This window comes from Lepeophtheirus salmonis, chromosome 13 (genome assembly GCF_016086655.4).
Source record: "Lepeophtheirus salmonis chromosome 13, UVic_Lsal_1.4, whole genome shotgun sequence".
Taxonomy (NCBI): Eukaryota; Metazoa; Arthropoda; class Copepoda; order Siphonostomatoida; family Caligidae; genus Lepeophtheirus; species Lepeophtheirus salmonis.
The window spans coordinates 1,206,462-1,221,137 of record NC_052143.2 but is presented as its reverse complement, the minus strand read 5'-3'; the positions used below and the strand labels follow the sequence as shown (position 1 = coordinate 1,221,137).

General features: G+C 31.6%; 1 protein-coding gene across 1 annotated transcript in view; it reads left to right on the top strand.

Moving 5' to 3' along the window:
• The window catches only part of colt (carnitine/acylcarnitine carrier protein colt, mitochondrial), a 39,666-nt gene that overhangs the window by 15,854 nt on the left and 9,136 nt on the right, over positions 1–14,676 (top strand). Inside the window, exon 2 of the mRNA XM_040724291.2 lies at positions 8,133–8,247. Coding sequence (XP_040580225.1) covers positions 8,133–8,247 — 115 coding nt within the window. The remainder of the gene's footprint in view (positions 1–8,132; positions 8,248–14,676) is intronic.

Genomic DNA, 14,676 nt, shown 5'->3' with positions numbered 1-14,676 from the left:
GGGAAAAAGACCTTCCTTGTTAGTCAATAAAGATTAAAGTAAAGGAGTATTCGCTATTTGGCATATAATGTTATTATAAATCGACATTTTTCTAACCTATAAAAAATATTAATAAAGCTTTTTTCTAAAGTAATCAATCCTATGCAGCAAAAAAAATAGAATTGCATTAGGAAATTGGGAACATACCTTTACTCATCTCTGAAAATGTAAAAAAAAATAATAATAATAATAACAGTCTTTCTTTTTGCTTTCGAAATAAACATTATGACAATTTTGTATAGAACATTTTCACTGAGATCATAAATTGCATTCTAATGAATGGAGACACCATTTTGGGGCTAAAACATAATATTTTTACATCATAAATTGAAGTATAGATTTTTGATTGACAGTAAGGTAAGTCCTTTTATTTGTGTGTCTCGTTTTGACTTCCAATAGTTGACGTTGCCTTACTATTTCTGAAAAAAAAGTGTGTGGTCATTGCTATAGCACCCGTTTGTTTGTTGAGGCCCTCAAAATAAACGTCATCAAAATTGTGAGGTCACGTGAAACGTCTCTATAGTTTAAAAAGTGTACATCTAATTATTTTGACCTGCTGACAAAATAAAGATCATTTTTAAAAAATTTGATCCTGCCGTGCGACAAAAATAACAAGGGAATTTTGCAAAATGGGATTTATTTCCTTATCACATTATTCAACCTAGCTGCTATGGGAATTTGATAAGAGTTGAAAAACAAACAGTCGTAATGTACTACGTAACATGGGATGTATATACCATGTGGCGGATAAACAATCTTTACACTTTGTTTTTGATACATAAATCACGGTTTTTGTGAATGCGGTAAAAATTTTCCGATCAAATACTAAAAATAAACACACAAACACTAGATCTTCCAAAGTGTCGTAGAAGCCGAGAAAATGCCATCTGAACGTGACCAACGAATTTCGGTCAGCAACCTTTTGGAGACTGGCAAGAAATCAACAGAGATTGCAAAGCAGTTGGGGATCTCCAACATGAACCCGGACATGAACGTGGACTTCTAGCAAGACTTCCTGCACACACGTGCAAAAAGGCCTAGAAGGGGTTGGAGGAGAACTTGCCTTTGTGACCAATGAAAATGTGGCCCTCCTACTCACCAGACGCCAGTCCATTCATTTTTTGGGTGTGGGTTGAGTCCAAGGTTTGTACCGTCCGCTACCCAAATATCAACAACCTCAAGGACGCCATCAACCTGCACTGGGATGTCATGTCCGAGGACTTCATCCGCAATGGGTGCAAGGCCTTCAGTGGCCCACTGGAACCCATCATTGCTCCCAAGGGGGGGGGGTACATCAATGATTTGGGGGTGGCCAAGACATCATATTAGTTATTTTCATTTTATTGACATACCCCATTACAAATGGTTGCTGAAATACATCGTGATAAAGTTTTAGATTGAAAGTGTAAAGATTTTTTCACCGCACCCGGTATGTATATAGTGAGGAAAAAGCAGGAAGGGGAAATCGTTATTTTTTTTTTTTTTTAATTAATGAGAGATAAATCGATTTTCGAAATAGATTTTTATTCTTCTTGACATTTAGTATTATTATACTCGTATTATAGAGGATATAGATGATCTAGAATGTAGCAAGTAACTAAGTAGATAATCATACTCTCCTATGTCTACTATCAGGAGCAGTGGGGAGAGAGGGGGGCGGAATGAAGAAGGAACGAACAAGCCAACTTAGTCTTTATTTTATCAAATAGTCAATAATATTATTTTTCCCTGCAAAAGAAAAAGAAAAAAATATTATTTGATTTCCCTCTCTTTCTTACTCTTCAAGTATATTAAATACATAATCTTATTTCGTATGTAAAATCATCATTACTTTTTTTTTTAAATAAAGAAAACAACAGCGTCTCTTATCTTTCAAGAAGAAGTATTATATATATGATATGTACATAGTAGTCATATTTACTTAAAATTGCTGACGTTGGAGTCTGTCCTCCACCTAGATATTATGTACATAGATACGTTCCTTGTATATTCAAATATAATATGGCTTCCATGCCTGAGTATATATATTTATTCATGTTTTCATTACTGTGGCTTTTTAATGGCTTCATAGCTATGTGGATTTTCTATCCCTTCTACTTGAAAACACTTTACCTTTGTATATTGTATGTCAGAATCAGTACATCAACAATCTTTTAATATGATTATTCTTCTTTTTTTTTTTTGCATTAATAGTGATATATATGTATGTATATCTTGTGTAACGACGATGAATTAACTAATCATATTTATAGGGAAATGGATCTGAACTTTCTTCATTTAGCTTTCTTTTAAGTTCAGAGTGAGGGCACGAAGCCTACTTTCCATTCTATCCCCATTGTTTTTGATTACAAGGTTTCATTACGTAACCAAAACGACAGCTGAAACAGTCAAGTCCCATACAGCCTAGAAGAAGCAAAAACTTATTCATCAACAAGTATACTTACTATCTCTGGACTATCTCTCTGTGGTCCTCCTCCGTCCATGACCTCAATCTGCTTGCCTTTGCAGTTTAAGAAATATTAGAGAAGAATCTTTATCGCACCTCTCATTCACAAGGCCTCAAGAGCTGTTTTCGGGCGTGTGGGGGCTGTACTTTCTTGTGACAAAGGTCATATTTAATAAAAAAAATATAGCTAAATATTATATTTAATCAAATTAAAGATTGGTTTTGAGTTATCTTTGATTGATTCCATAAAAATCACGTTTTTTCATGCTACTCCAAGCTTTGGATTCTCACTCTGTACATGTTTTCAAGACCAAAGTTACTAGTTTAACTACGTTTATTAAATTGAATCAACATAATAATTTTGAGGAATTAGAAGAAGTTGATATAAAATAATCGTTTAATCATAAGGCTATTTTGAAATAAGTCTATTTTTCTACATCTCTTTCTAATTAAATGCAAATATCGATAAGATTTTTAGAAAAGCCAGTGTTTATTATACAGATGGATCTAAGATAATTTGCTTATCTATAAAATCTTTATACATTTGCATATGGCTAGATAAAGTCTAACGATTTTGTAGAGGAAAAGCTACAACATACAAATTCAACTTTTGTCTTGAAAAAAAAAAGGCATATTAAAGGATTTTGCCCTATTTCATGATTAAATTTCATGGAAACAGGGCGTAGGAAATGTTTTCGTTTGTAGGGAACCAGATCTTTATATATGTATATTTTTTCTTTTCTCTGTGTATAACCGTGCACCCTCTTAATTGCCAATTAAATACAAAATTAATTAATTAGATAACTTATTTTATAAATATGTACTTTTTAAGTACATATTATACTACAACTATTAAATACGATTATTCAATGTAGGCTTCATATTTGTCAATGACTGCTTTCATCTTTTCCAAAGAGATATACAGGAGGAGTCCATTTTTTCTGCAATAGAATCCCTTATCGGAAAATGGGTGACTGCAACAATTCAATATTTGAGTAGGTTTTGGTATTAAACTTTCTTGTGGAAAAACCCCATATGTAAAAATCTTGAGGGTTTTTATCTAGGGAGAAAAGAGGCCATAAATCTTTCGCTTCCGACCAAAAGTAGAAATTTGATGAAAGCCTCTTTTGGGTCATATTTAAACAATGAGTAGGAGCGAAATCTTCTGGAATTCATACATTTAGTCGCTTGAGGTATTATACCAAAGCAAGGCTTAAAAATACTGTACAAAATGGTGAAAATATAAATATTGGAGTTGATTTTGAGTAGGACCCAATTTCCCCAAACATCACAGATGAGGTTTTGATCTGTCTGGTCACCAGCGGCATTGCTAACTTTCATCATTCGGGGGACAGGACTTGGCCCCAAAAATTATCAGTACTTTTATAAATAAGTTATCTTTATATATTAATGATAAGACCTTTGGGGGTCTTCAGAAACTTTTAGAAGGGCTCAACCGACGGCCATGCTTGTCACTATTTTTATCCTCTGGGACATTATTGATGTCTTTGGGTATGAATCCTTGCCATTACGGTACTTAATAGCCTCCAGATTAAAAAGTTTATCATCGTGATGTGGTGAGTCTTTCTGATGATTTTTTGAAGCAGCGAAGGAGCCCGATTTCTTCTTTTTGCCTGAGAGACTTTTGAAAACATTGACGAATCCTAGGCTTATAAACCTGCCTCATAAGATCTGGCTAGGTCATTTTGTGTATGAAATCTTGGGAAATATAAATATATTTAGCCTTTTTTGTTATACAATCTCAATGGATTTCGAAGAATCCTCATCCGTACTGATTTTATCACTTCTTGTGTTATTTTTCATAGAGTTCCGTTGCCAGTCTCCTTAAATAGTTTCAAAAACCTTAAACCCTCCTTGTCAGGAAATATATCAGTTCAATTTCGAAAATATCCTTGGACTGAAGCCTCTTTTATACAAATTTGAGAAGGCTTCTCTTTGATCTTCAATCCTTCTGAAAAGATACACGGTAAATTAAATAAATCGGCGAAAATGCATCGTCTAATCTTTTTCTATAATTGAATGAACAGAATACCCATTAATATTTGAAATTAGTCAACCAAATTTAGAGTGAGTTCTTATCCCGACAGGACTGTAGAATAACACAAATCCCTTAAAATCATATGACAATTCTTTGAAAAATAAAATTGGTGTTCTAAATTATAAGTAATAAGTTTGTAAACAAAGCGATATAGAGTGGCACCATCCTGCAGCAAAATAAAACCAACCCGTGGACTTCTTTGTATGGAGTACAGTTGAGTGACACAACAATAGATCCTTCTACAACAACAAATACGAGATGAGTTTTGAAGATCCGGTAAGAATTCCGGAATATGTCAAAGAAGACTGTCATCAATACCTGCTCCCAATCACGAAGTCGAGTGGAGGCCATTATTGACGCCAAAGGCGATTATATGGAATAATAAAACTTCTTTTATTATTCAGCTTTTATTTGGGATTAGTTTTTGTTAGTTCCATTGAAAAAAAAATGTGTTGGTTAGGAAATAAATCATTCAGCTAAAACAGCACTTGTCTAATAGATGTTTTTTCTTCAATTAAGACTTGTATTTATTTAGAACAATAATGACAATAACCAAATTAGTGATACTTCAATACTGCATTTTCAAACGCTTTGTTCAAATGATTATATTTATATGTATGCCTATGCATAGACTTTGAATGGATAATGGGACAAGAAAAATGATATTTGTTAAATATCACAAATTAATCCAAGTTATATTTTTCACACTTTTTATTGTTTATTATTATTATTTTTCCGACTCAATACACACATATTTTGGCAAATATTTACTCCTATAAACAAACATATATAGAAATTTTACCCATCTCTGCCTTCAGAGTTTAATTAGGTTATTGTTTATTTATTTACTCGTTTTGAAGTATCATTAGTTTAAAAATAAGTGAAAGCTAAAATATTCGAAACATGCATACACTAACACACAGAGAGAGATATATATATATATACATATAAATAGAGACAGGAGCTACTTGAAATGAAAAAAAAAAAAAAATTCCTTTCGAAATGAATTTATTTTTTTCGAATACTAGTCACATATAAGTAATTTTTTATAAATAATATCATTCCTGTGACAGCCTCGGCCATTTGAAAGCAGACTCACTTATTTATAGATACATGTAGAGTCTTGTTATATACATAGTACATTCATGCTGATCCAGGAGGGGAGTACCTAGTTGACTGCTCTGAAATAGACTCTGAAAAGACATATGTACATAGATGGATCATACAAGGAAAAATGCATTTACATATCTTTGTGGAAATTTAATAGAAAAAAAATTACGTTAAATGAAATTTGTACTAATTTTTATTTGTTTTTTTAAAATGATACTTTTAATGAGGAGAAAGTATGTATGTAGTTGATATTGAATACATGCCAAATCCCCCCTTACAAACTCAGTATCCATCAGTTTGTTTTCTTATTCTATGCATACTTTGATACAGCGGCGTTGCTAACCTTTTTATGGGGGCTTAAAGCCCCTAAAAGTATTTGAAGCCTCTCAAATTTGTAATATATCTTATATATATTTATATGTCTGTTGATGGTTTTATCACTCATGGAATCCAAAATGATCGAACAGATCAGTTTTAGCATGTAAACTTATAAAATCTCAAAGCATGTTCCTATAATTATTTTTTTTGGTATGTCTCGCCCTTTTCCTCGGTCTCTTCCTGGGCTGCAGAGTCGGTACAAATCGGTTGACGATAGCCAATAGCCATGATAGTTCTTTACTTAGTGAATAGTCAATGTCATCAGTTTAAAGTGTAACGTTCCAGTGAGTGGTTGATTGTATTGTTGTTCCTTGGTTACTAGTCCGTCAATTATGTTCAGAAACTAATGAATGTATTGGCAATAGATAGATTGTGATCCATTTCATTTGTTGTTCATCTTGTTAAATATCTTATATTCCAAATATTTTCTTTATACATGGCAAAAGTATTTACTGCATAGAACTAATAACTATCTATTTTAGCTATAAATTAAATCTACATTTATAGTCTTTAGACTCAATAGTACTTATATAAACAGTAAAATAGATTATTTAAAAATGTGTGTCGGAATCGTCATTTTCTATAACAACTCCGTGGCCCTGATCTCTTCCATCTTCTCTTCTCCCTCTTTATTTTTCTACGTCTCTTCCTGTCTATAACTTCATTCCTTGTTTCCATTCCCTTCTATTCCGTCCTGCAAAGCGGTCACTGTCTGCTATTATATTTATAAACCTATTTGTATAAGTAATTACATAATGGATTTGATATTTTTTAGGGATAGCAAAGCCCCTGATTTGATATTTAGCCAAACTAGTATGGTATTACTTAGTAGGATTACATAAATGGAAACTAGAAATGGAGTCCCTATTTTGAAAACTTGGCTTGCACTTAAAATTCAACGACTTCAGAGTATTTTGCAGAGCCGGGCGGTTTCGTATCAAAAGTGCACCTTCGTATCGATACGGAACGTAAATATGATAAAAAACAATAAGAAGAAAAAAAAATGGTAGAGATAAACTGTACGGACTCAAGGGAAATTAAGTCCGTTCCATGTTTCGATTTAGTTGTACATAGGTTCTTGAAAAATGTTCCAAATATTAGAACACTCTTTTATAGTATAGTACTTTAGTTTAAAAATTGAAAAAGTTTATCAAAAGCTAAAGTACAGAGCTCAAAAGAGATCTGAAGTCTCAAAAAAAAAAAAAGTACTTGGGAGGAAAGACTTGAGTTTCGATACTCAGTCTGATTGATCTCAGTATTGCAGGGGCGTCCACAGAGGGAGGGCCGGATGGACTGTAGCCCCCCCCCCTGCCTCCCCAACCCAAATTAAAGAATTTTTGCTTTTTACAAGAAAATTTAATATTTGAATTTTTTTCAAAAAGTTTAATATTTGAAATTTAGTTTAGTTTTTCAATATTTTTTTTCAAAAAATTTGATGTATATGAATGGTTATGAATTATTTAATTTTTTTCCAAAAAATTTAATATTTCAAATTTTTTTCTAAGAAAATTAATTTATGAAATTTTTTTACAATAATTTTTATTCTGTGAATAGCTTAGAATTTTTTTTCCAAAAAGTTTAATTTTAAATAATTTTTTCCCAAAATCAATAATTTTATCTGAAGAGCTATGGACTTTTCTATGTTTTTTTTTTTTTCCAAAAAAATAATTTCCTGTAAATAACTATAGATTTTTGAATTTTTTTCTAAAAATTTTTTTTTTGTGAATTAAATTTTTTTAATTTTCTTTGTAAAAAAATCAAGCCCCCCAACAACAAAAATAGTAATAATCCTGCGGACGACCCTGTATAGGACTTTCTCCCACATCCAATGACACTTACATAATTAGACTTACAGCCAAAGCTTTTTATAACATTCTTCCTTTGCTCCTTTCCAAATCATTATCCTAATAAAATAAATAATCATTTAAATTCACAAAACGATAATGACAGTTAGAATTTCTCATCTTCATAATCTAGATTTCCATAATCCCAAATAATTATGTTAGATTCATGTATCTACATATTATGATAGCCTTACAAATTAATGATTTATACATATATCCTATTTCAAATCCATAATTTAATTTCTCCTTTCCACAGGTTCGACTTCAAACCATGCCCCTCCCATCCCCAGGCACTCAACCTCTCTATAATGGTGCTATGGACTGTCTTTCAAAAACTGTGCGAAATGAGGGAGTCCGTGGTCTATATAAGGGTAAGGATTATCCGATCATGGTTGAATTGACTGGGCAGATTGATTAAAATGACATCAGGAATTGATGAGCCTGTATCATACAACTTTTCATCATTGATCATCCAAAAGGCCCTCTATCTCCCAGTAACAGGGGTGCACCCTTGAATGGTTCCTTGAGGATTCATTCTATACTTTCGGTCCATCATACAAATACTACTCAGAATATCTCCCTATCATTTTGACCATATTTTGATTTCCAAAAAAGAGGACACGAGGCTCCATCAGCGTCGGTCCTCTTAATATTATGACATAAAATAAATTTAATAAAATATTAATACATTGTGCCTCTTCTTTTTGAAGAAGAAATGTTTTTGACATTACTTTGTTTAGTTTGATTCTAACCTGTAAACGATTTTCAACTGTAAAATTATTTGTAAAAAAAAGTCCTCAGAGTACTGGACAAGATTGAAGGTCAGTTTATTACCCTACATACAGAATTTACAGTTAATTTATTTGTCAGCCCTTAATTTTCTACTATATTGGATTTTCACAACGTTGATTGGTTGAATCGTTATTCGTTCTTGTCAAACTAATAATGATTTCCTCTAGTATTGAAGAATAGTCTCACCATTGGCAACAATTGGTACCAATTAACTGATAATAGAACAACAAAAGACCCTTTGTATTTTATTTTGAGCTGTCGATTCCCTAGTCCCATTTGATATATCATGGCTATTTCATTTATTTATTTTTTGATAATTTAATGCATTTTTGATTCTTACAAGAAAATTTCATATTTGAAATTTAATTTAATTTTTCAAATTTTTTTCCAAGAACTGTAATTGCTGTGAATAGCTATGAATTTTTAAAAATGTCTGGGAAAAATTCAACATTACAAAAAAATTATATTTGAAATTTAATTTTAGAAATTTCTTCTAAAAAATTCAGATTTCTCTTAACAACTTTGCACTTTTGAATTTTTATTACACAAAATTTAAGTTTTTAAGAATAGCTGTGAATTTGGGGAAATTTTTCTCTGAAAAATTAAATAGTTAAAATTTTTCCAAAAATTAAACTTTTGAGAATAACTATGAATTTTGTTAATTATTCTTGGAAAAATTTAATAATTAAAATTTTTTTACAAAAATTTTTATATTTAAAATTAAATTTTAGAAATTTTTTCCCAAAAAATTTCATTTTTTGTGAAAAACTCTGGATTTCTGAAATTTATTATAGATACCTTGGATTTTTTTTCTGCAAAAAAATTAGTTATCTCAGAATAACTATGGATTTTTGAAAAAAAATATAAATTAAATTATAGAAATTTTTTGTGAACAGCTCTCAATTCTTGAAATTTTTCCAAAAAATTAAACTTTTGAGAATAACTATGAATTTTGTTAATTATTCTCTGAAAAATTTAATAATTAAAATTTTTTTTCAAAAAATTTTATATTCAAAATTAAATTTTAGAAACTTTTTTCTAAAAAATTTTATTTTTTGTGAACAACTCTGGATTTCTGAAATTTATTGAGAACAGCTTGGATTATTTATTTTCTGCAAAAAAAAATAGTTCTCTGAGAATAACTATGGATTTTTGAAAAAAAATCCAAAAACCAAACCAAGAATTGTATATATCTAATCCTGCGGACGTCCCTGGGAATACACTAAATATAAGTTCGTGTCATCATGGTGAACTCTCATATTTTCCTCTTTTTTCCGTTTGGGTAGAAGAATCAAAAATAAAAGAAGGGGAAGAACGGAAAAGGAAATATTATTTTTGGATTTGTTTCAAAATTCCTCATTCTATTTCCCTCATTACAAATGTATGTATGCATATAACTAGAGTCAAAAAAGGATGTGTGTAATTTTCTACTTTTTATAGCTTTAACATCGATTACTTATGTACTTCTTTGCAAGCATTTCTCTTTGACCACCACTGTATATTTAACAGCAGTACATATATTATATATTTGTAGCAGAGTGTGGCCATACAATATATGAAATACGTAAATTGGGTGAGAAATGATAGGTGACAGATTCTAATTATATTTATATTATATATGTAACAATACCTTGATCTCCTCTCCTTCTAACTTTCAAAATATCTCGTTCATTGAGTGATGTCACTTTCGTTAGGGGTGTCTGTAGAGGTTGGGCTGGAGGGGGCTAGCCCCCTCCAAAAAAAAACAACTTTGCTTCTAACTAGAAAATTAAATATTTGAAGTTTAATTCAATTTTTTTTTAATAAAATCTAATATTTGAAAATTTTTGTCAAAAAGTTTGACGAAATTAGAAATATAAATTAAGATAAATTTCAGAAATACACAGTTTCTTACAAAAAATTAAACTTTTGGAAAAAAATTCAAAAAAATAAATATCAAATGTTAAACTTTTTGTCAAAAAATTTCCTTTTTTGTAAACAGTTATGAATTTTTGAATTTTTTTTTACCAAAAAGTTTATTTTTTTGGTAAAAAACTGTGTATTTTGGAATTTTTTTTTGAATAACTATGGATTTTGAAGTTTTTTCCCCCAAAAAAATAAACTTTTGTGTTGGGTGTGGATTTTTGAAATTTTTCTCTAAAAAATATAATAATTTTTTTGCAAAAAAAAAAAATTTGATACTTGAAATTGAATTTTAAAATTTTTTATACAAAAACTGTACTCTTTTGTAAAAACAAATTTTGTATTTTTGAAATTCCAAATTTCATTTTTTGTGAACAGCTCTGGATTTTTGAAATTTTTCATATTTTTTCGAACGAAACAATGAAAACCTTTTTTTCATTCATTTAATGACCCCCCAAAAAAAAAAGAAGGAATTTTTGTCTTAATGAAGAAAATAATCTATAGCTCAGTTTAATTGCTAATTTTTCAAGAGTTTGGCAAACTAACGGACGTGGCAGCTGTAAAATAGATTTATGGACTAAAATCAAACTTGAGCATTCAAAAGCATTTTACGTCTAAAGTCCAACAGATTAAGTATTTGCTTATCTACCCATTATAGAAGATAGACATAGATAATACTGTATCGAGAAGTTTAAAAAAACACGGGACGGGATGGCATAAAATGGGCCTGCTTACTTTGTTTATGAGGTCAAGATTTGATTTTTTTTTTTTGCATAATACGTGTTTATAGTCTATTTGGAAGCTAAAACCCCCATTCTAAAATAAAATAAAATCTTACCTCATACAGCCCCCCACCTACTATAAACAAATATCCGTATTAAGCCTGTACGTCAGTTTCTACTGTATAAACTAAAAATATGATATTTAGAAATGGAATATAAATTTTTTGATAGTGAAAATGTCAGGACTTTAATTAAACTATTATAATTCAATACCGAGGCATTTTAATCACGCGTTCTCATGATTAATTTTTTTCCATCAAGTGAATTACCCAAGGTTAATAGAAATACAAGTTTAGACCATCATGTCATTAGGCTTACTATAATTTTTTTCCAATTTGATGTATAGTACCAACTGCTAGGTAAGAAAGACAGATTTTGACGTCATTGAGAGTAACAGCAGTACTCCAACAGTAACAGTCAAGCAGTGCCATACATATAATCATACCTACTCTTGGTTAGAGTTATTCTCTATGACATCATCATTAAAAAGCGTGGTGGAAGTCAAAGATTGGTCGGAAAAGCGTTATGGTATAACTTTGTATTTCTATTAATCTTAGTATTACCCAAGGTTAATAGTAATTCAAGGTTATACTAAAACGTATGTACGACTGATGTTTGACTTCCCCCATGCTTTATAATAGTGACGTTCAAGAATATGATTGGTTGTATGATTTGTCGAAACCTGTCTGTCTTACCAAACACTCTAGCTATATTGACGTCATATAATATGATAGGTTGCGTGTTTTTTCCATAATATGCCTGTCTTACCCAGCAGTCTGTACAAGAAATCAAATTGAAAATTCTAGCAAACCCGATTACATTATGGTCTAACATTGTATTTCTATTAACCTTGGCATTACCTAATTTTTCACCATTATCACACAGCATGCGCATTGGACATAACAGAAAACGACGAGTGGGGCACTTAACCTAATGCTCACGTAATTTCGGGATAGTTCAGTCTATTTAAAAAGCATTATAAAAAAGAATAAAATGGACAGCTGAGAAAGAAGTATATGAAGTGTTTTTTGTGCTTTTTATGTTAGAGTAAAGAACACCCTATATATGGAAGGTGCACTTTTTAAATCCCCTTCTTTTTTTGACCAACTAAAGTAATGCAGTGGTTTTCAAACTGGGGAAAGTGATAGGTCTTCAAGGGCATGCCAAAGCAGAAAAATAATAATGAGGTCAAACATTCTGAACCTCAAAAAAGAAGAAAATGTTCAGAGTGTGGGGGTTAATATGGGGACGGGGAGTCAAAGTGGATGGAAGTTTAATAATAATGACATCATATAGGGTCTTTGAAAAGTATTGGAATGGTATTAAAATGAAATTTAAGAGGAGTTTTCGTAGGCATTTTTTTTTTTTTTTTACATCCGGTTCGAACTTTTTGACGTGATAGTTTTAAAAGTGTTGGTCAAATTAAATACTAGTAAGTAGAAAATGGAAGCCAAAAGAAAGGAGGTTGCTCTGTATAGTCTGTGCCTTTTACAACAATATCATAAACATACTCTCAGTCAGCAACCCGACAGTCTAGAGGGTCAAGAAACTTGTTTTTCACTCGATATCTCGTTTTTTAGGATTTATCAAGGGGTGTAAATCAATTATTTTAACCTGAGTAAGTCAAGTATTATAGACTTATCACGGGTAATTTTTACGGCCCTTGACACTGTCCACTTGGCCCAGTCATTTTCATTATTAGATTGGCTTCAAAAGCCTCTGTGCCAGCTTTTAGAGATTGTTTGATTGTTCCACTACTTTGAAGTTTGTCTTCAATGTGCTCCGAGCTTCAAGTAATTTCCTGGCCCTCTAGACTATCTGGCTGCTGATTGAGAGCATGTTTATGATGTTGGTGTTAGTATGACGGGTGCAAACTATGGATGAAAACATGTAAAGTAATTACGCAACTTTTCATTGTTGTTGCATTTCAAAAGGTGTGGTGGGAATTGTAATTGAGATTCCTCAATGATCCACTATTATTACTCTATGGGGGAAAGGTCATGTATTATTATAGGAGACTTGCTCACATATTGAATGTCTTAAGGAATGACAAGGACTTTATTTACTTATTAATTATTATTCTGATGAAATAAATTCATTTCACACAACTATTCTACTCTACAAAAATTGCCCTTAGCTGGTCAAAAAAGGCAGAAGAAAGAAAGAGTGGGTATATCATGTACTAGTTATTGTAATAGTATCCTGGGGAAAAAAGTAATTTTGTATTTTTCGTTTTATTTCAATGCTTTATAATAAGTGTTACAATTATCCAATTTAATCCAAGTATGGCAAATTTTGATTGTTGACTCGTTCCACACGACAATCCAACTTTCCCTTCTCGTAGATACCATTGTCCATATTGGCAAAAACTCGGACGACCAATTTTCAGAGGCCTCTATTGAGACCACATTTGCACCCCCAAGCGCGTATGCTATAGACAAGAATAGGTAGGTTTGTACAGGTTGGAACTGTTAAGGTGGATGCATAAGAACTTCCCATCCGAGCTTCTACCAATTCTGGCCGCTTCTGAGCGATTACCAGCATCAATAGGTCGAGTTGTTCACAGTAGAGGGCAGAATCGAGCGGGAGGGTAATTCCTCGAACCACTCTTGTGTCGCACGACCGAAAGATTATCATCCCCATATACATCGCCAATTTTCTTGGTTACTTTCAACGCGCGTTTTTCCCTTTTAGGTGGTAAAAATGTAAAATAGGGAGGATTTCATCCTTTGAGACCTCCATACTCGACCCACGACAATTCACGACTCAACAAGCCAAGTGCAATACTGTTCAAAAAGCGTTTGTAGTGTACAATCACACCTTTACAATAGTTTATTGTATGATTCGATGTGATCAATAATGATGTAGAATGTATAGGCAGCTTTAAAAAAATTAGCGGGAAATACGAAATAACTTTTTCTCCAACCTAATATATGCATCCACATTTGGAAGTTGCAATTTTTATAAAACGAGTAAGGGGAAGAATAAGGATTTCATTCAGGATATACAATTCTTCCCGTTTTGATGAACTTGCTTATGTACATATTATTTATTAGTGTTGGATTCGAATTATTATAACAACTATCAAGTTTGATTAATTGAATATTGAGTCGGGTCAATTTTTTGAGCATTGAGTCATCAAGTAAACAAGTTCCAATAAAGGTATGAGGCAATTCAAAATATTTTTCATCATGGAATTGATAAAATCAATGTTCAACAATGAAGTCAGTTTGAATACTTCAAACAGGACTGCTTCACGTCCGGCTCGACTTGTCTGCAGATCCATGGCGCTAGTATCACGTAGAAACTCAATAGGATTTTACA